The 21,883-nt window shown below is 39.6% G+C and overlaps 2 protein-coding genes and 2 long non-coding RNA genes across 5 annotated transcripts; all 4 read right to left on the reverse strand.

Moving 5' to 3' along the window:
- Positions 1-845: 845 nt before the first annotated feature.
- Positions 846-1,130, reverse strand: LOC144652022 (uncharacterized). The gene is made up of 2 exons (XR_013570430.1): positions 914-1,130; positions 846-877 (listed from the first exon to the last, which is right to left on the reverse strand). It is a non-coding gene; the product is annotated as an uncharacterized LOC144652022 (long non-coding RNA).
- A 375-nt stretch (positions 1,131-1,505) lies between these two features.
- Positions 1,506-2,799, reverse strand: LOC144652011 (uncharacterized). Its single transcript, XR_013570418.1, has 2 exons — positions 2,372-2,799; positions 1,506-1,897 (listed from the first exon to the last, which is right to left on the reverse strand). It is a non-coding gene; the product is annotated as an uncharacterized LOC144652011 (long non-coding RNA).
- Positions 2,800-3,061: 262 nt separating this feature from the next.
- On the reverse strand, positions 3,062-21,865 carry LOC144651714 (DDB1- and CUL4-associated factor 11-like). Of its 2 annotated transcripts, XR_013570365.1 has the most exons (21): positions 21,582-21,865; positions 20,507-20,652; positions 19,959-19,990; positions 19,737-19,829; positions 16,634-16,698; positions 15,963-16,063; positions 15,312-15,414; positions 14,809-14,852; positions 14,337-14,391; positions 13,160-13,228; positions 12,379-12,436; positions 11,934-12,026; positions 10,511-10,603; positions 9,977-10,066; positions 8,685-8,748; positions 8,181-8,293; positions 7,219-7,258; positions 6,863-6,909; positions 5,812-5,871; positions 3,686-4,249; positions 3,062-3,376 (listed from the first exon to the last, which is right to left on the reverse strand). XR_013570365.1 is itself a non-coding variant. In XM_078511664.1 (20 exons), the coding sequence occupies exons 1-20, from the start codon at positions 21,728-21,730 to the stop codon at positions 4,115-4,117; spliced, it is 1,650 nt and encodes a 549-aa protein (XP_078367790.1). In that variant the 5' UTR covers positions 21,731-21,865; the 3' UTR covers positions 3,062-4,114. The 2 variants fall into 2 exon arrangements, 1 of the variants encoding a protein (XP_078367790.1); XM_078511664.1 differs by having other exon boundaries at positions 3,062-4,249.
- LOC144651681 (uncharacterized) lies at positions 16,772-19,331 on the reverse strand. Its single transcript, XM_078511630.1, has 2 exons — positions 19,043-19,331; positions 16,772-18,996 (listed from the first exon to the last, which is right to left on the reverse strand). Coding segments are annotated over exons 1-2 (2,220 nt in total). The 5' UTR covers positions 19,045-19,331; the 3' UTR covers positions 16,772-16,778.
- Positions 21,866-21,883: the final 18 nt, after the last annotated feature.

Here is a 21,883-nt window from a genome sequence, read left to right on the forward strand (position 1 = left end):
AGGTTTAATTCCCACTGTTCCCTTCACGTCTTTATAAGTATTTTTTATTAATAATAATTATCGGCTCTGGTGGCTGACCTTGTAGGAATTTTTTTACCCGAGACCCCTCTCTTATCTGGAACACTGATGATTGATTAGGATGGTCAAAACGAAATAGCAGAAAGAACACTTAACGTACTGATAGCTCTGCTTTTATTAGTTGGTTATAAGAGATGGGCCCTGTATTGGAGATATTTTGCATTTTTGTCCTCCTTTGTACATAGAAAAAATATAAGAACTTATTTTGAATGCATTGTATTATAGTTTGCCAATTTAAAGGGCAAGGCGGTTAATATGTAATTTGCATGTTTCATGCATTATCAGCAGTCTCACTGTCTTTTGGCATCGCAGTCATCATAAGCTAGTTTCACAATATTATTTTCTAGATTCAGAATTGAGAGGTATTTTTGTGCTAGATACTTTTAAGTGAAAGGTTTGTTGGCATGTTATCTTACATATCCACAGAAGAGAATTAAACATATTATCCCCACTTTTTAGCATGGCTTTGTCTTTGTTTATTAATCACTGTCAAACGTTGCAGAATTAGCCTGTGAACAGGTTTCCTTGAGGGGCATATACCGTAAAAATTATTCCAGTTATAAGCCCCCCTGCTTAGAGGCTCAGTTATTAGTCCCCCAGGCCCGGGAAGGGGGGGGGTGGGGTATTTGACCTTTGTTTAGGTATAGGGGTGCTACTGGGGGTTTGAAACCCTGACCCTGTTTAGGACAATAAAAACTTAAAATACCTACCTTGTGTAGGACAACACCCCCAGTTTTAAGACCCTATTTAGGACAAAGGACAACATGGACAATCATTTATGCTTTATTGTGATTGCATCCTGTATGTGATGTTCCACGCATTGAAATGCGAACACCGATCCCAGCAAAGAAAATAATGCTTTACACTGAAGCGAAAGTGAAAATAATGTAAATACTCGGGGACAGTCTTGCAGCCATACCCTGCCTAGGACAGGTTCAAGCCCTGTTTAGTGCAGAGGAGCTTGAAATTATATACCCTGTTCAGGACCGGAGGAGTCAAAAACCATACCCTATCCAGCGGCACGTCCCCGTATACCGTATTTACTCGAATAAGCCCCGGGGCGTTTTTTATTTTTTGGGTCTCTGTGGGGCGCCTTTTTGGGGGGGGCGTTTTTTTTTTTTTGGCAATTTTTTTTTTTTTTTTTTTTTTTAAAAAGAGTTTTTTTTTTTTTTTTTTTTTTTTTTTTTTGGGGGGGGGGGTTTGGGGGGCTATTTTTATAGATTAAAAAAAAAAAAAATAGAAAGAAAAAAAAAAAAATTTTTTTTTTTTTTTTTTTTTTTTTTTTTTAAAACGGGGTTTTTTTGGGGGGGGGTAGGTCATATAGGGGAGTGCCCCCCGGGCCCCTGCGATAAAATTTGGCTGTCTGGGCTGCTTAGTCGAAAAGCAGATTTCACTTGCCTACACAAATTAAGTGAGAAACCAAAATATAAATGGTGGGATACTCTTGTTTTAATTTATTATAAATTATTTATAAATAATACATATTACAGTAATTTTATCAAAACCATGATATTATTTTTTTGTAAGTTTAGCACTATGAAGGACACCATTAATCTATTCTGATTGGTCAAAAACGATTTCAAACTAGTTCGATTTTCTGCCTCGTCCCCAGGAACTAGTCAGTTAAGGTGGTAAGGTGGGAAAAGGCAACAGTCCCACAATGCCAAGCGAACTGCACACAATCAGTCCCATAAGGCAAAGCGCAAAACACACGACAAAGGAGTGATGCATGATTTTCCTTAGGAAAATACAAATCAAACTAGTTTGAAATCATTTTGTCCTAAAATTCATTTTAAACTACATGTATCCCTCAACCTCCCTCTCTCCCCCCCCCCCCCCCCCCCCCGCCCAAAGGAAGGTCACTGGAAACCCTAAGGGGGTAGGCTCTATTCAAAGTTTTTAAAGTAAAGCATAAGGCTAACCTAGAATTTCCAGAGGGCTGGGAGACAGAAAACATTCTGTGCAAGGGGTATGGAATTTTTAGGGGACATTAATTTTAAACAACACCAAAACATTTCCAGTATTTCCCCACACATTCTACACAGCATGTTCAAAATGACTAAAAAATATAAATTTGTTATCTCTATGTTGTATTTAATGAAAAAAGTTTCAGTTTAAGGATGTCCCTTTGGGGCACTAGAAAATTGCCTGTTGTGAGTGATTGCTGAATATGCAAGTGGAAACTATAATTTCCCAAACTTAATGAAACGATATCTGACTGTTATGTATTTAGCTAATTTCTTTGTTTATGTTTGTGCGGCTTAAATTTTGTGTTGGATTAAATTTTGCAAACCAGCTATTACGGTAATAAGATATGGATGCATGTTTGTGTTGTGGTTTAAATTTCTTTTTGTTTAGAATTTTACAAACAACCTCTATTCAAAACATATCTACAAACTACCTTATTGTTACTTATTTCACAGGAACTTAATTTCACAAAAATGGAACAGGAATATTTTGCAGAACTTAGTTTTTGCGTTGTGGCCTAAAAATACCTGAAAAGCAATAAAAATACATTTTTGGGGGTCTTAAATTTCGCGATTTTTTTTTAAATAGCAAAAATTTAGTCCTGCAAAAATAAGTAACATTAACTTAAGGTAACAAGTTGAAAGCTGTTCTAAAAACGTTTATGTAGAACTTGACAGTGTTCTGTATTCACAAGGTGGTGGCACTATTTGCCTAAAGACCTTAGTTAAATACTTCCTTAACATCACATAACCACTACTCCCCGGGGAGAAAAAAGGCACAAATAAAAAAAAACCAAAAAAACCCCTTGAAAAAAAAAAAACCACAAGAAAAAAAATTTTTCCATTAAATAAAAACAGAGAAAAAAGAAAAAAAAAAAAGCTAAAATAAAACACGACACGGGGGCCCCCCCCCCCTGGCAGGGCCTCACTACTCAATCTACAGTATGTTAATTTTACAGGTAACAAATCTGATCCCATCAATGAGTCTGCCAAAATGTTGGACAATACATCACTCAAATTAACACCAGTGTTACTTTCACTTCCACCTGCTTTCAGTGTTACGTCCATAGCCGCTTTCTATCGACATCCATCTTTCGACATGCTTAGCAAACAAGACAGATCGAAAACCGCCGATTGAAAACCCCCACTTAGCATGGCCTTAATTCTGAACTTGTGGGCTCATTTGCGTGAAACATTGATTGACTCATTTCAAACAGCTTGTTGAAAGAATGTCAAAAGATGGATGTAGAAAGATAACCATGCACTTTACACTGAAAGCGGGTGTAATATAAGCAACACTTTGTAAATGCATTGGTCAATGGGTTTTTACTCTGTATGTGTTTGGCTCCTATGTTATAGGAGGCAAGCGTGGCCGAGTGGTTTAGGGCGGTGGTGTTGTAATCCGGAGGTCACCGGTTCGAGGCCTGCCCTTGCCACTAGCTGGATTTGTATCTCGGTTGTCCCGAGTTCAAATCCTCGACCATGCTTTGTATATAGCCAACTGGTCTGCCTCCTGCCAGTTGGGATTTTTAACCTTGTTATGTTCATTTATAAATTATTTGTTTCCTCTGTTTCAGTGGCATGCCTGTAAACTAGCTATCTCGTCGAGATATGTAGCTAAGTGCATGACCACTATAAACACATTTTTTTTTTTTTGCTGTAACAGTACTGAGTCAGCCAACATGTCAGTGGTGTGTCAAGGGCATATGGAGGGGGAAAGGGGGTGGGAGCCTGGTAGAAGGGAGGGCAGGAAGCAGGATTCCTAAGGTGGCGGGAACCGGGAGAGAATGAGTAAAATTTCACATTTTGTTATATTTAGCAATAGATATTTGACAAACTTGAGAGGAGAAAACGGCTATGGAAATGGGGGGAGGCGGGAGTAAAAGGCATGGGAGGGAGGAGGTTCAGGCCCCCCTGCTCCCCTCCACGGGCATGACCAACTGGCCAACACATCAATAGTATCAGCTCTGTTACTTTAACTATTATTTACAAGTATGTTTCATAATCCAGTTGGACACACTCGTTCCCAGTGGCTTACTTATAAAAACCAGCTGTATGATTTTAAAAACTCAAAAGATTTGTGTTCTGTGTAAAAGACGGATGGAGCGACGGCAAGGAGGGTTATCCTTAGCTACAGGTTCTTCTTCTTCATCATCATCATCATCCTTTCTCTTGTATCTCCATAAGCCAAGTGTCCCATCCCACTAAAAAAAGATATTGAAAACATGTTATGGGAAGCCCGGTGGCCTAATGGTTAGCGTGCCAGACTTCGTGGTTGGGTTTACGGGGGGGGGGGGGAGAGGACGGGGAGCGCCGGCGCCCCCCGGGTCTCCAAGGTGGGTTCGAACCCTGGCCGGGGTCACTGTGTTGCGTTCTTAAGCAAGCCACTTTACTCTCATAGTGCCTCTCTCTCCACCCAGGTGTATAAATGGGTACCAGCGAAATAATGTTGGGGGGTAACTCTGCAATGGACTAGCATCCCATTTGGGGGGGGGAGCAGAGCCGGGCCGAGAGGAAAGTAAGTAAATAAGAAATATTCCTAGCCACTTAACTCTACTGAAACCAGAAAATGCTATGAAAGTATAGGCCACTTGGCTCAAGGCTAACCATGAGCTTATTGACTAAATGGGAGGGCTGGAAGGGAAAATATTTGGCTCGAGATCATGGTGTATAGACCTAATGTGGCAAAGATTTGTGCAAGTAGCCTGCAAATACAGCTACCTCTCATTTGCTACTGCTACTCATCGGGAGCAGATGAGAGGCGCTGTATTCGCAGACTACTGTGGATTGTGTTGAAATGTCTTGGTGAATGCTCTGAATTAATACATGTATGTGGAACAAATGAATTGTTAACTTTGTCGGGGCTGGCTTATGTCAACTGGGCCGTGCATGGGGGGTAAAATGAACATTTTAATGCCAGTCCTTGGAGTGAAACAACATGAAGAAGCCTTTGGCCTATTGATTTAATGTAAAAGTGAGAAATAATCAGGGGGGGGGGAAGCAACTTCCCATACATTCTCTTATATGAAATCTGAGCGATGCTCTCACAACTTGCAAAGCAATCATCGGGGCAGTAGTCAGCGGATCTCTTTGAGGCGCATGAGCAGCTCCTTTCTTTGTGAACTTGCCAAAACAATAACAACATGGGACCAGTGAGAGAGTTCGATTATTTTTTTAAATTGTAATGAAAAAAAAGGCTTTCTAAGTTTTGTCTTTAAAGCAGCGAAAATTTTTCCGGAAAGGTTCTTGGTGTCAATATGTGGTGTTTGTTATGAAATAAAACGATCACGGAAATGGTAATGAAAACGTGGCGATCGAATATTCCCACGCCGGTCGGAGCTATTTTTCTTGCTCTATTGTTTTGAGATTGTTTGTTGACTGTTTCGTTCTTTGTTTTACCTCATTTACAATCCCCATGTGGGCCAGTTGAAAATCGTGGTACAAACATTTGCATTGCAGCACTGAAAAGTAGCACGGCATCGCAAAATTCTGCGTTCTTAAAACAACACGACGATGACCAAATTTTCGGATAAACACACTGCTTTTAGATTTTTAGTTAAGAGAATTGAACCCCTTTATAATAAGTTATTCCATGGCATGGTAGTCGTGATTGCCATAGCTTCCATTTCGTGGAAATGATTGCCTGTTGCATCATTGTCCAAAAACCGCTGACTATATCGTGAATTGATCGCGTTGCAAGTGTGAGAGCATCGCTACTCGGTCTCAGACCTCGTTTCTCCCCCCCCCCCCTGGAAATAATACTCACCGATGTGCTGACAATCTCATTTTCATAAGGATGCCATGACACATCACGAACAGCTTGTCTCTGTTTAACAGTCAAGATTAACACGTCTCTTGTATTTAAATGGCTGACATAAATTCTATTTAATATATAGAGGATATTACATGGTTGCGCGGAGATATGAAATTTATCTTCTCGTGTTCAAATCGATATCCCACTCGTTCGCTGTGCTCACTCGTGAGATATCGATTTGAACACTCAAAGATAAATTTCATATCTCCAAGGAACCATGTAATATTCTGTTTATTATATAAACCTACTAATTACGATGTGTTTGACGATTTTCCGAAGATTGCCGACCATTTTCCGAAGATTTCCGAAGATTTGCAAAATGTCGTCCGAAGGTCGTACGAATGTTTCCGAACATTTTCCGAACTTTTCCGAAAATTTCCGAAGATATCCGAAGATTGCCGAAGATTGCAGAGGAAGATCCGAAGATGTTTCGACTTAATATCGATTTACTTTGGCTTATTCAGCATTGAAACAGGGCAAACTTGTCAGAAAATGTATAGAAATCGATATCTTCACATGTGAAAATAACATGTTATTTTCACGTGTGAAGATATGATTTTTTCGCGCGAAAGATTTCCTGGTATTTCACTGATGTTTATATAATAATAAATAATATTTAATATTTATAAAAATATTATTGTGAGTACACTAAAAATTTCAATGTATTACTATGTGCATGTGTTGTATGTTTATTTTTCTTGCTTTTCCTCAATCATGATTCAGTTTAAGTGCCTGACATCAATTACATTAACTTTAAGGAACAATTTTCTACTAAAGGAAAGAGAACCTCTTGGCGGTAATACACTGGGCAATCAAGAGAGGTAATCACAAAATAAGAGGAAAAATATAAGGCAATCCATGATTTGTATCTTCCAGGGAAACCATGATGTTTGATCTGCCCTGACCAAAGAAAAGGACTTGCAAATGCCCCAAGTGCCTGCAATAGTTAGTTTGTTGTTGGCATGAAAAAAGAGGATATGTTCTGTAATAGTGTAAAGGATACATGTCCTGTAAGCCGGGTGGTAACCTTCCCAGTCAACACATCATAAACTACAACAGAAAAAATAATAAAAAATCAGGTAATACAATATACAAATGATCAAATATTGAAAAAAAAAAACAACAATATTTTGTTAGCAAACTCATGGAAAGGTGGTGCCAGCAAACTATGGAAACTGGTACATTTGTCTTTCTGAAGCTGCAAATAATTATGTGTTGGCTTATTTTTACAATATATTAACTTACGTATAATACCCTTAACATAGCTTTAAACCTGTCCAACAAGTCAAATTGCTTAATGCTGTTTATCAAATGTCTACTGAATACAACCAGCATTAGTTGACTTGGCCAAGTACTTACTGACAACTGAGCCTGTGGAGCATCCAGAATAGATGTATCGCTAAAGAAAGAAATGAAGGAGAAAATGTGACCTTTCATGGGAAAACATACACTAACGATTACTCGCTAAACAGGTAAAAACTAATGACTAACAAACGAGTTACTAACGACTTTTCAAAGCATTTTAAGGACTTGGTGAATGAGTTGAACCCTCATCAACAATTTCTACCGACTTGCAAAAGCATTCTCAAGACAATGTCAAAGGTAATTCTAACCGATTTTTCTAATGTTTCAAACAACTTGGAAGGAAATTCTAACCACTTTTCCTAAGCTTTTCCTAATGCGACTTTTCTTGACGCACCTAATGACCTGCACAAACTTTTTTAACAATTTATCTAAGGCTTCAAATAACAAGGAATTTTTTTCTAACAGCTATTCTAACGCTTCTAACGACATCCTCAGTTGTTTTAACGATTATCTAACAACTAACAAATGATTTCAATCGTTAAATGAAAAAGCATTAGTGTACGTTTCCCGTGGAAAGTCACAAATGTATAATTCTGGCCTAAAGGAGAGGATGGCCCTATATTGGACCTCGGAGGGTAGATTCAGGCCAAAGAGAACAAAGTTAGTGTGGAGAAGATCTGTTTAAACAGAACTGAAAGGAAGATTGGGCCTCTCCTGGGCCTTAGCAAGAACCCAGTGGCCTTAGCAAGAATTAATAAGTTTAATCAAATTTACAACTCTATGGATGACACTCTAAGTGTACTACATGAATGATTTGTACATACAATGTCATGTAGACAACACAGAAATGAAGTTGAAGTCTTTAACTCCAAGGACCCATAATAAAGCCAGAATACACGGGAATAATAAGTGAGATCATAATAAATTCATAGGCACGCATTGTGTGCAAATAGCTACGGCTACTAGCTGTTTAGACGCATTGCATGCCTATGATGCTTTGTAGATGATTAGCTTACTTGTCCCGTGGTGTGTATAGGTGAAAAGTAACAGCGAACAAGAGTATGCAACACGCGGTGGCCACGGTATGTCATAAGAGATGAATCACCATCTAGTTTGGCTCGTCTTACAGCTTACGGAAAGAACACCAAAAAAAATAAATAAAAGATATTGTAAGTTAATGTAATTACCGTTAAGTAATTAATATAGCTCTAACAATCATTGTAAGGTAGATGTATGTGTCCCTAGCTAATACTGCTCTCCCCTGCCGGTAAATAACCCCAAGAAAACGTCAACCTTTTACTACAAATTATCATTATTATTCTTAACTATATTCGCATGTGTGACCCTACTCGGAGTCGAGTCGGAGCACGGCTGAGGACAGGGAAGGGCCGGGCGCTGCTGTAAAAGTTCTTTATATTATTTGGTAGATGTAAACCTTTTTCCAACAGTCTGACCAGATGAGGGAAATGTTTTCCTCTAAGACAAACATCAACACTTTTGTTTTAAATGCATATTCTTACATTTTCTGGGAACAGGTTGCCAGCGGTAGTCCCATCTTTGGCCTGCCACAGCACGTTTTGTAGCCTGCAGGACAAAGAACTAAATGATCACTATTACCTCAGTAATGTTAAAACTCAAAATCAATGATAATCCTGGATAAGCCTGTAATCCTATACCTGCCAACTCTCGCGCCTTGGGCGTGAGTCTCACGCTTGCGAGTTGAAAACTTCGATCTCACGCCAACTCACGCTTACGAACCAATTTCTCACCCCTAGCCGAAAAATCTGAGTTTTTAAAACCACAAACGACACACTTTCCAAAAAATGTAAACTCAAACCAATGTGAGAAACAAAAACTCCATGTAAAATGAGTAAATGGTGATATTTTCCCCGAAATCTCAGAGTTTTGAAAAAAAAAAGCATTGGGAACGAGGTTGTGTTTAGCAAAACACGTGCACGCACTGGGTCGGAATACCGGTATGTTCGGAACGTCTTCGGAATACTTCGGAAAACTTCGGACATTGTTGTATCATTTTCGGAAATCCTGGCACTCTCAGGATAAAAATCTCACGCCTTTGACCCAGAAAAAGCTGGCAGGTATATAATCCTATGCTTCAACAACCAATTACTGAACCAGTAAAAAGTTAAGGTTCCAATCATACATGTTGGCTACACACCACTGACATGCTTTGTACTGACTGTGAGCTAACCCAGTTAACACATGGACTGAAGTGTTGACCAACATATCCGTTGGCGTGTAATGCCAGTTCACAGCGTTTGAGTATTCACTTTTGCCAAGTACCACAAAGAGTTTACAAGTACGCTAATGCTTCATACACACACAACACGTTGAGTTACTTGAATACTGACCTAAGTGCCGCAAAATTCGTACAGAAACTAAAGAAATTCCTCAAGTGTATGCAAGTGAAATTCTCCAGACTACTTGATGATAAAAAAGGGAATTAATTTTAACTAAATTTAACTTTATTTTACCAAGCTTGTTCAAAAACAAGTTTACACCATCGAGTGCGAGCTAGCATGCACTGTGAATTTAATCCAAACATTGCAATTTTGATTGGTTAATTTTCTCTCCTGTTTTCCAAATATTGCGCTTAATGAAAAAGAAAGAGTGCAAACGCTTTATACAATACAAATCATAGGGAGTTACATGTTTCAACCCTTCTGGATTTCTGATGGACCTTTACACGAGTTTGTATCTGATCATGGGTTTTGGTTTTTGCATTCACACTAAAATAACTAACCATAATTATACAATCATGTATACTAAGTCAAAATCACGTTAACACACTCACAGAGATGCCTTCCTCATCAGAAAACTTTCTCATGTCCCACAGTTTGATAGTCTGATCTTTTGAGTTGGTGATGAGATGCCGTCCATCTCCCTGTTAACAACAGCACATGGGCATAAGTGGCTAGTAAATGCAAAACTTAATCCTTTTAATACTCCTCATTAAAAACTTTTTGTGTTCTTTAATGTTTTGAGCATCACTGGATGGTCCATCAGGTTTTTTTAAAGCTATTTTGATGTACTTTAGTCAGTTAAGCCTATAGAATTGCAGGATTAACACTGCTAAAACATACCGCTAATGGTTTAAAACTGTAAGGGAAAGCATAATGGTACAGTTACTCACATGAAATCATGGGAAAACGAGTGGGGCAATCTCGAGATGTGCAAAATCTGTGCACACTAAAACAAATGGAGGCAAAGTTCTTATATTTGAGCAGTTAACTAAAATTTCAGACATGACCTTATTAGTCACCTTTAGTTTACTGTGTATTCGTGATCTTACAAACTATAGCAGAACAGAAATCTGGGTTTCATTTACCCTTGGATCAATGTGAGTGAGGCCATCTGCATGTCCTGCTAACACACCAACTGGGCATGGACAGCTCTCAACTAACTGACGCCGATCCCAGACCTACACCAGAACAAAAATTATTACAATTATATTATCTGCAAAATTTAAATTGAGAAAAATACAATTTAGTGTCAGTGAACTATGGTATTACTTAAAGCTGATTTCCAGTCCATACTGCGCAGACTCAGGGTTTATTTTCGTTTTTGTTTTGAATTCGTTGAAACGTTACACTTCGGTGACAGCATACATGAAGTTTTTTAGTCCGCCATTATGGTTCGTTTCGTTCAAGAATTCCTGATGAGCTGAAATGTCGGTTTGAAATAGCGTCAAGGTTCTTCTACTCATTATTATTTGTTCTGCAAGGATATCTGGCGTTAATAATGAAGAAAAAGGTAAGTTTGTCACAGAATTTTTAGTTTTGCTTGTAAACATTCCTTCGTGCGAGGCTCACATAAACATTGCAGCCGAGATTGCGCAGTACGGACTGGAATTCATCTTTAAAATGACTGTTTCTAGCAGCTGATGTTTCAAAAATGTTTAAGTGGAAGCCACCGTCAGAGTCATTACTCTTAAGATGGCTTGCACTCACATTTCTCTGAAGATGAACTCTGAAGTTGATTCTGGCTCAGGCTGTCAGAACACCACAACATACTGACACTTGTACGTTGTACATTGTGCACTCCTTCACTGTAGACTGCAGCACATACTGTGCAGTGAACCTATAATACGTGGCACTGTACAGTGTAGAAGTTACAAAGTGTAGTAGGCAGCAGACAGAGAAAATAATAATTAGTTGTCACACCTATCTTTTTTGGCATTTGTGAACAAAAGCTTGGATATATTAGACATATAAATTACAATCAGCAACTGTTTACTAACAGTCCACTGTTGGCCAACAGTTGGCTGACTGTTGATGGACTGTTAGCCGACATGTTTTTTTCTGGGAGCTGTTTACTTTTACTCATTTGTCTTGTGCTATGGAAATTGCAAGGATTGAACTATAATATCTTCTTTTAAGTTCAGTTGGAATAATGCAGTGAGTACCAAATTGATGAACATTCATTGGCTAATGACTTCCCTAAAATAATATTGTTTGGTACTTCTGAAGTCAAGGGTCGAGGAAAAATACGAGCAATGAGCAAAATGGCCGCTTGTATTAATATATGTTAAACCATCAAATAAGGGATATTTATTATTCCACTAATTTTTCAACTTTGTTTGGGCCAATATTCCGTAAGTTTGTCAGCCCGTATTTTTGCCCTGTTCTACTGTGTAATAACGTGGCATATTTTGCGCATTCTTTTGCCCTAATATGGTAAAATGGTGCAATAGTGGAATAATAATGTGAAAATGCTATACTAAGAAAAAAACAGCGGTTGGCATACAGTACCTTACAGAGACCATCATCTCCACCGGAAAACAGAATTTGAGAACTAGCATCAGCAAATGCCACTGTATTGACGTCATCCTCATGTCCGTGGACCTACATGTACAAGAGAAAAGCAAATGAAGACAAACAACAATGACGATTATACAAACAGTCCAGATGCTTTTACTTGCCAATGAACCCAAGAGTAAGTCTGCAAAATTAATCTAAACAAGGACTGACTTGTGGGGGATGTACAGGGAATGTGAGACTTTTTTCTTAGGCTACAAGCTCTCTTGATGGTATATACTAAATATAATTTTTAATAATGGCTTGTCAAACAATATACTTCTCATGATCATTCCTGTGTTAGAATAATTTTACAGACTTATTCCAAGCCCATTTTAAGGGGCTGAAAGGTTTTTCTCCTTTTCTACCCTCTTTTTTCTTCTTTCTTTTTTCCACTCACCCTTAGAGTCCGTTGATTACTTCCACGATCATAAACATATAAAGAGGCATCATTGGCTCTAAAGGTAATGCATACAGAAAATCAAAGCCCTACAAGATAATCCAACAACTATTTGACACTTTTATTATCAGGTCGATGACTCAAGGCTATTTATAAATTTGCTTGGTGGAATTCAATGTAACAGCAGCATGCACCCATTCCGCACCGTTTGTTATGGAGTACATTTAAATTTGTACAAGCTGGTTCTGAAATTTAAGTCTGAGGATAAAACCTTAGTGTGTGACGGTTCAAATGTATGAAAGCTAGGTGTACAAGGTGGTTCTAAATTTAAAGTCTGTAGATAAAATCAAGTAAATGCTGTTGCAATACTTTCATGTAGCACAGTTTGGTATGCTGTTGAACATTCACCATTGTACCGGTAAATGAAACCCTAGTGTGCGACTATTCAGACAGAAGATATGGGCAGTATTTTTAATTGGTAAGTACTGCTCAGTATGCCATACAAGGTGGTTGTAACTTTTAAGTCTGACTAAAACCCAGGGGGGGGGTTTGGGGGGGGGGGGGGGCTGAAACCCAGGTATGTGACTATTTAAATTATGAAGGCTACTGAGCAATACTTTCATTTGGTACTGTGTAGTGTGCTGTACAAGGTGGTTGTAACTTTTGTCAAGTCTGTCTATGAAACCCTAGTTTGTAACCATTTCAATGAAAACTATTACGCACTGTCAGGTGGTTCAAACTTTTAGGTTTTTTTAGGTCTTCACCTTACCAACTGACTTACCCTGCCAAGATTTCCTTATTGTCATGTGAAAATTTAATTGAGAAAGCACAAAATCTTGAGTCCTCTGGACTAAAAGAAAAACATACAACTTGGTCAAAAGGAGAAGAAATGTCAGCAATGAAGTATTGATGGTTTAACTCCCTCCCCCTGGGACAGTCTAATATTAATAATTTAAGCGATGGGCAGGGTCAAGCAAAACAGTTGAGCCCAGAAATAAAGCAAAGGTGTAACTACAACACAAATGTCTTGTTTCTGTAATATTTTTAATTACTGTAAATCTAAATGCAATTGCAGTATGGTATAAGCAACAGTCTAAAAGTTGTGGCCTTTCAAAAGGGATGGCAGTTTGCCATTTATAGGAATGAGCAGTATACATCCAGGCACTGAAATGCACTGCACTGAGGGAGGAGGGGGGGGGGGGGTTATGTGCCATGGGATAGGGTATGGTTATTGCGCTTCTCAGTTCTTAAAAGGATCTGCTTTTTGCATCTTTTGCATTGAGATCTGGCGTGATCCTTAGATATAGGGATCCTTTTAAACAGGACCCTTAAAGAATAGGATCAGAATTCAAGAATACAGTGGAACCTCGATTTCACGAACCTTTATATAGCGAAGTCCTCGATATAACGAACGATATTCTTCGCCCCAATAATAGTAAAATATATGGAAAAGAACCTCGTTATAGCGAACATATTTTGCCAGTCCCTTGGCCCTTCGTTATATCGAGGTTCCACTGTACTTGCAGAACACCTATATTGAATTTATAAACCACAGGAAGAGAATATGACTAAGCATCTTCTCTCTAAATAAATAACGGAGCAATATGCAACTACTATACTTTGAAATGTAGCTTTAATTAAGTCCTTCCAAACTTTCATGAACTCATGTTTCTATGTGAAAAAGACTTTCACTTTAACCAACATTGGAAACCCTAATTGATAACTAGCACTAAAAGCCATTTCTCTTGAATTTGCTTCACATAACACTGCAGCGCTATAAACTTTACCACAATTTCTCAGATCAATTATTTCTATTTCCCTTGAAGGTTTGAGGAATTGGGATCCTAGTATACATGTAAAGTATATAATAAATAAATAAATCAGTCTAGACACCCAATTTTTAAGTTGTCTAGATGACAGGTAGCAGGATTTGAATATCTTATTACAGCTGTACTTACTTTAAACATAAAGCTTGGTGGGTTTCATAATCTCCGTAAATGTTACAAAGATGAACTAGAATACAGAAGATAAAAAGCAGGTCTTATTGTTGAAAGAGCAGATAATTTTGCAACTAATCTGACTAATTTATTACGTAACTATTTGTGATTAGTGTTAACTCATGGCAAACCAATACCGTATTTACCCGTGTATTAGTCGATCCCGTGTATAAGTAGACCCCTATTTTTGAGGCCATAAACTAAGATTTTTTCATTTCTGGGTAAGAATTTTTTTAGAAAACTAAACTTGTGTTTCTTAGAATTTCTTTTCAGGTAGAGATACTTAATGAAAAAAACACAGTACATCATACCGTAATAAACTATAATTAATTATAAATTAAAATAAATTTTTAAAAAAATTTTGAGAAGAAAATATTTCATACCATAAAAATATTTTTAATTTTTATTGTGACCTCATATATTAGCAACTTACTATAGTCTGACCAGCTGGAATAGATGAGGTACTGTTGATCAGGGCTAAAAAAATAGAAAAAAACAAATTTATCAGTTATGTCAGCTAAAAAAATTACAATCATTTAAAACACAGTGTCATTGGAGGGCTTGCAACCTTTTTTTTCATTCACTGAGTGAAATAAAGCTATTTTTTTTTTCATTATATTTTAAGAGTGCCTTTATAGCTCTGCACAACTGTAAAGATCTCTTTGTCAAGCAAATTTACTTACTGGTAATAGGTAATTGTGAAGAACAGCTCCCGCCGGGGGGGGGGGGGGGGGGGGGGGGGGGGACATGGGTAATTATTTATTTTATTTTCTTCACTCCCAAGTCCAAAGCAATAGTTTTACAAAACCTGGAGCCATCTAAAAATTGCCTCTAATTTGGAAAGAAATTTCTCTAAACCAATGCCGCCCTTGTCTCTCTCTACGTGTGCAAACCCTGTTATTAAAATCAACATCAGTATGTTAAGTTAGAGTGCACCTGTAGTCAGTATCAATGACACTCCACCCCACGTCTCTAGCCACTATGTTGCGGAACTCTTTGAATTGTCCAAGAGTTGTGTCATACAACCGAATGCGCTGATCTGTCAGAAAGAAAATAAATTACTAGCAACAAAGCCTTACAAACTGAATTGTACTTCTGCCAACAGCTTGTCCTGTCCTTAGAACACTGGGCATAGGTATTTCAGACGTTTTTATGATGTCTTTAACTGTGCATGCAAGTTTATTTCAATACTTCATACCCTCCTATGCAGACGTCCTTTGGGCTCATCACGCTTTCCTTCCCCATGTAGAGGAGAAAATATTGCGTGATGAGTCCAAAAACAGTCTGGGTCGGAGGCTTAATTCTTCAGAGATATATATAGTTGAACCTCTGACTACAAATGGCCACCTCTCGACGACACCCAGGATTTTCCATACCCTCTGTGCACCAATCCATGCACTTAAGTGTTAATAAGACCTCCCTACAATTCTCACCTCTCCACGACAGTGAGTTAATTCTGTCCCAGGGTGACCACTCTAAGGATGTTCAAATGAACAAGAGGATTGATATTGGGGGATATGGTACGTTTGGTTAATAAAATCCCAGAAAAAAAAATACATCGTACCAGCCATTTTCATGAATACCAACCTTGACATGCTGAAAGAAATACAGTGCCATCTCTGGAATGGCTGCCACAGAATAATTTGTTATGATATTGGGCTTTTGTTTCCATCTTGTTGGGAATGTAACTGTAAAAATGAGAAAAGAGCTTACAACTTTTTGACATACCAGTGATCATGTGAATATCTAATTTCAGAATTCCTTTCAATTGAAAGTTTGAATTTCCAGTCAGAATAATTATTCTGAAAGAATACTTGAACATGACAGCCCTAAGGGAACTTTCTTTTGTTCTCTTTACAACTTTCCCGAACCCCCCCCCCCCCCCCAATGCACAGGCAGGGACCTTTAAGGAGTGCGGGTGTGAACTAGTTTCCCAATTCAATATGGCAAAAATACATGACGCCCTCTCGTTGGTTAATTTATATTTTGTCACAGCGACTTGTTGTAGATTAGTGTGCACATGCTGCGATAACGCTGCTTTTGCTCATTTTGTCACTGCGATCAGTCGCATGAATTCAAACCAGTTTGAATTTGTGCAACTGATCACAGCAACAAAATTCTGTCATAGCCACAAAGATTGTCACAAAATGTGCCATGTCACCTGAGGCAACATGTTACAGCAACTTGTCACTGTGACATGTTACAGTGATTTGTCGCCTAGTGTGTCCTGACCTTAAGTAATAACCGTTCTGACTTACTTTGCACAAGCAGCAGCCCTATCACCTTGGGTGAAGTTTGGACGATGACAAAGGGAACTTTCCCTCTGAAAAATGAAAGAAAATAGCCCCTTTAATTTAACACAGATGAAGTAATCTGGTCATTTGGATTTTCTTTAGAAAATAATCATTTTACAGCTGTGTATCCTGTAGACAAGATTTTCTGAGAGGGTGTATGAAAGTTTACCTTGGCAAGTTTACTCTGTTCTCTGTCTCTGTTTGGTTCTCTTGGTTCTCCTGGTTCTCGTTGTTCTTGTGGTTCTCTTGGTTCTCGTGGTTCTCTTAGTTCTCTTGGTTCTCTTGGTTCTCTTGGTTCTCTTGGTTCTCTGTGGTTCTCTTGGTTCTCTTGGTTCTCGTGGTTCTCCTGGTTCTCATGGTTTTCGTGGTTCTCATGGTACTTGTGGTTCTCATGGTTCTCGTGGTTTTCGTGGTTCTCTTGGTTCTCCTGGTTCTCGTTGTTCTCGTGGTTCTCCTGGTTCTCGTGGTTCTCCTTGTTCTCCTTGTTGTTCTGGTTCTCCTGGTTCTCGTGGTTCTGTTGGTTCTCCTGGTTCTCCTGGTTCTCCTGGTTCTCGTGTTTCTTCTGGTTCTCCTGGTTCTCGTGGTTCTCGTGGTTCTCTTGGTTCTCGTGGTTCTCCTGGTTTCCCTGTTTCTCGTGGTTCTCTTGGTTCTCTTGGTTCTCGTGGTTCTCGTGGTTCTGTTGGTTCTCTTGGTTCTCCTGGTTCTCGTGGTTCTCGTGGTTCTCGTGGTTCTCGGGGTTCTGTTGGTTCTCTTGGTTCTCTTGGTTCTCGTGGTTCTCGTGGTTCTCGTGGTTCTCGTGGTTCTGTTGGTTCTCTTGGTTCTCCTGGTTCTCCTGGTTCTCTGCTGGTTCTCGTTTTTCTTCTGGTTCTCCTGGTTCTCTTGGTTCTCGTGGTTCTCGTGGTACTCGTGGTTCTCTTGGTTCTCCTGGTTCTCCTGGTTTCCCTGTTTCTCGTGGTTCTCTTGGTTCTCTTGGTTCTCTTTGTTCTCGTGGTTCCCCTGGTTCTTGTAGGTTCTCTTGGTTCTCGTAGTTTCCTGGTTCTCGTGGTTCTCCTGGTTCCCCTGGTTCCCCTGGTTCTCGTGGTTCTCGTGGTTCTCCTGGTTCCCCTGGTTCTCGTTGTTCTTGTAGGTTCTCTTGGTTCTCATGGTTTTCCTGGTTCTCGTGGTTCTCCTGGTTCCCCTGGCTCTCGTGGTTCTCCTGGTTCACGTGGTTCTCCTGGTTCTCGTGAAACTTGTGGTTCTCGTGGTTCTGTTGGTTCTCCTCATTCTTGTGGTTCTCCTGGTTCTGTTGGTTCTCCTGGTTCTTGTGGTTCCTGATTCTCGTGGTTCTCTTGGTTCTCCTGTCTCTTGTGGTTGTCGTGGTTCTCCTGGTTCTCTTGGTTCTCATGGTTGTTCTGGTTCTTGTTGTTCTCCTTAATCTCCTTGTTGTTCTGGTTCTCCTGGTTTTTCTGGTTCTCCTGGTTCTCCTGGTTCTCCTGGTTCTCCTGGTTCTCCTGGTTCTCTTGGCTCTCGTGGTTCTCCTGGTTCTCCTGGTTCTGTTGGTTCTCATGGTTCTCCTGGTTCTCATGGTACTCGTGGTTCTCTTGGTTCTGTTGGTTCTGTTGGTTCTCTTGGTAGTCCTGGTTCTCTTTTCTCTCGTTGTTCTCGTAGGTTCTCTTGGTTCTCGTGGTTCTCCTCGTTCTCGTGGTTTTCGTGGTTCTCCTGGTTCTCGTGGTTCCTGGTTCTCCTGGTTCTCTTGGTTCTCCTGTCTCTTGTGGTTGTCGTGGTTCTCCTGGTTCTCTTGGTTCTCATGGTTGTCCTGGTTCTCGTTGTTCTCCTTAATCTCCTTGTTGTTCTGGTTCTCCTGGTTCTCCTGGTTCTCCTGGTTCTCCTGGTTCTCTTGGCTCTCGTGGTTCTCCTGGTTGTCGTGGTTCTCCTGGTTCTTGTGGTTCTCCTGGTTCTCGTGGTACTCGTGGTTCTCGTGGTTCTGTTGGTTTTGTTGGTTCTGTTGGTTCTCATGGTTCTCCTGGTTTTCATGGTTCTCCTGTTTCTCATGGTTCTCTTGGTTCTCCTGGTTCTCATTGTTCTCATTGTTCTCGTTGTTCTTGTAGGTTCTCTTGGTTCTCGTGGTTCTCCTGGTTCTATTGGCTCTCGTGGTTCTCCTGGTTGTCGTGGTTCTCCTGGTTCTTGTGGTTCTCCTGGTTCTCCTGGTTCTCGTGGTACTTGTGGTTCTCGTGGTTCTCTTGGTTCTGTTGGTTCTGTTGGTTCTCGTGGTTCTCATGGTTCTCCTGGTTCTCATGGTTCTTCTGGTTCTCTTGGTTCTCCTGGTTCTGTTGGTTCTCGTGGTTCTCCTGGTTCTGTTGGTTCTCCTGGTTGTCGTTGGTTCTCGTGGTTCACATGGTTCCTGGTTCTCGTGGTTTTCCTGGTTCTCTTGGTTCTCCTGGTTCTCCTGGTTCTCGTTTTACAATAATTCTGCATTTTACAATATTCAGACATTCCGCGTTTTAAGATAATACGTCACTCCGCATTTTACAATGTTCCTCCCATCCACCGTGGCGTCGGCCGGATTCCATTCCGCCGAATAGAGTCTCCCAAATATCCAAGAAGGCAGAAATTTTCTGGTCATTTAGATTTTCTTTAGAAAATAATCATTTTACAGCAAGATTTTCTGAGAGGGTGTATGAAAGTTTACCTTGGCAAGTTTACAGGTACTTTTAATTATTATTTTACCATTGCCATTTCTATAATTTGACAGCCTGCTGTTTCAAGCCCTACTTAATAAATTATAACAACTTTCAACATTCATGGCAGCCGCCATAACCAACCCTCCAAGTTAAGACCATTTTAGTCGCAATGGCAACTAAAATTTTGGAGCTGGCAACTAAATTGAAACCGAATTTGCCAGCCTGGCGACTAAAATTGAGAAGAAGGATTGAAAGTGTGAGCTTAATTAAGCGACTAACTTGAGCAGTCGGTGGCCAAATGGCCAATAAGAAAAGAAAAAAATTGGAGGGTTGATAACAATCACTTCATTGCCTTCTCCGACTGACAATAATATATTTTAGTCTGTCAAGAAAGATATGACACTTACCGTGTGAAGTCTGGAGCAAATATTCTGTTTGTGGAGGTAGTTATCTAGGGTTTGGCCACTTGATAACAGGGTATCTTGTTTTAACACACTTTGCTGCATAATGTGAATTTGAAACAGGAAGACATAAATTAGTTTTCAGAATGTAACCAATTTAGAGACTCCACTCAAAAATGTGTGAAAAACAAGCTACACTTACGTATAGCTCAGGGCAAGCATACTTACATCAACACTAAATGTATTGGGATTTGGATCAACTGGAGAAAAAACAAGAGAAGAAAAATAATTTAGGACACATTTCTAGCTGATCACATTAAGTTTTTTTTAAAAAACATCAACAATAAAGTTTTACAGTATTGAGTAACCATATGATTACCACTCAATTTAAGGCACAGTATGGCTGACACTGTAAAATAACTACATGGATGTACGTGTGTTTTGGATTACCGGTAATTGTTTCACAACATTTTGAAGGTACTATTTGACGGATCCAATCCAAAATTTATATTTAAAGTTTAGGAGTAGAGTTGACATAACAACATCATTAGATTTCTTGCCAAATCATGTTACCATGTCAACATCACCTCTGAGTGGAATGGCTTAGTCTGGAATTGTCTGCAGAAGAGGAGTGAAATGGGGTATGAACATTTCTATTGTTTTGGACTTAAACAGGGACAAACAGCTTTTCACACCAAGCAGCATGGGAGATTCTCCCTCCTCCCTCTCCTGGGGTATGATACGTGGCTGAAAGTTGAACTTTCTATCGATCATACCTGGAGGACTTGGAGTGGTACCATGGTGGAAAGTAAAATCGTCGTCATCATCTTCATCTTCGTCACTATCACTTGATGACATGCCATGGATGATGTGGATTCCGCTACCTCCCTCAGTAGTGGCACGCACAAGCCGAGCCTGACCACTATAGAAAACAAGTTTAAAAAGTACACAGTAAGTGTTGTTGTCCATTTAGTAGTTTGTTGGAGTGATTACCGCAATGATTCGATTTAGCGCCCTACTTCCAATAAGTGCCCCCTTCCGAATAAGCGCCCCCCTTCGAATGTGTTTTTGTCAATGAGCGCCCCTATTCCAATAGGCGCCCCCGTTCTAATAAGCGCCCCCATTCTTATAAGCGCCCCTATTCTAATAAGCCCCCCTATTGTGGATAACTGCCCCTACTTAAGTCATCGACCTCGACTAGATAAACTCATGAACATTCACCGTTGTAAGTTATTTACATATTTATTAAAATTTTGTTTTGAACATTTGGTTGTTACTCAAAAAAATAAATAAGCGCCCCATCCCGAATAAGTGCTCTGCCTCAAATAAGCGCCCTCCCTTGAGGTGCCAAAAGTAAATAAGTGCCGCGGGCGCTAAATCGAATCATTACGGTAAGCGATACACTGACTGAATGATCAATGATTGATTGATTGATCTTTACCTTTTTGGGACTGCACCCCTTACTGTAAGACCACATAGTTATAATCATAATATCGGTCACATACAGAGGGCCATTTAATTTTACACCCACACCTGCCCCCACCCCCCCCCCCCCTTCCCCTTTTGGTCAGGTCTTCTGAAGGGCCTTGAGATTCATTTCAGGGGAATTGCTTTATAAAGGGGTTTGGAAGAGACTCAGCTGTTTTGTTGGGGTGGAGAGCTTGTTCGGGGAGAGACCAATTGTAACTAGGGGGGATTTTCAGAGTCGTTTCTGCAAGAGCTTTATTATATTGCATCTACCTACTCTATTTATAGTAGAAATGATTAAAAAAGTGCTAGAGAAACCTATTTCTGCGCAATAAACAACAGTAAAGAATTAAATTCTAGTTGAAAAGAAGCCAGGTTCCTTACCTGCGAAGCAGAAAAGCAAGCACGCTCACAAGATCTGATTCATTATCGTCACTCTCAGTGTCTTCACTGATAACTGCAGGATTAGAACTTGAATCATCTGAATTGCGTTCTGCTTCATTTGCGGAGCGACGAGTGTGTCTGCTACCCATAATCAGCTAAGAACTGAACCACCAGTTCTCAAATGCGTTTAGAAATGAGCTTCACCGACATTTGCCCATAGTTTCTTTAGGTTTCTTACATAACTTTCTGTTAGGAATGAAATGTTTTGGTTCAGTGATGGAGGGAAAAACGAAGCCTCTCTT

This window comes from Oculina patagonica, chromosome 4, assembly GCF_052425735.1.
Source record: "Oculina patagonica isolate OP01 chromosome 4, crgOcupat, whole genome shotgun sequence".
Taxonomy (NCBI): Eukaryota; Metazoa; Cnidaria; class Anthozoa; order Scleractinia; family Oculinidae; genus Oculina; species Oculina patagonica.

Excerpts from the sequence above, each read along its gene's own strand:
- LOC144651714 (XM_078511664.1), bottom strand. The coding sequence starts at position 21,730 with ATGGGTAGCAGACACACTCGTCGCTCCGCAAATGAAGCAGAACGCAAT. Across the intron at positions 14,392-14,808 it reads TTCCAGCTGGTCAGACTATA|TTCATCTTTGTAACATTTAC; the intron begins GTAAGTTGCTAA and ends TCTGTATTCTAG. Across the intron at positions 12,437-13,159 it reads AATAAGGAAATCTTGGCAGG|AGCCAATGATGCCTCTTTAT; the intron begins GTAAGTCAGTTG and ends CATTACCTTTAG.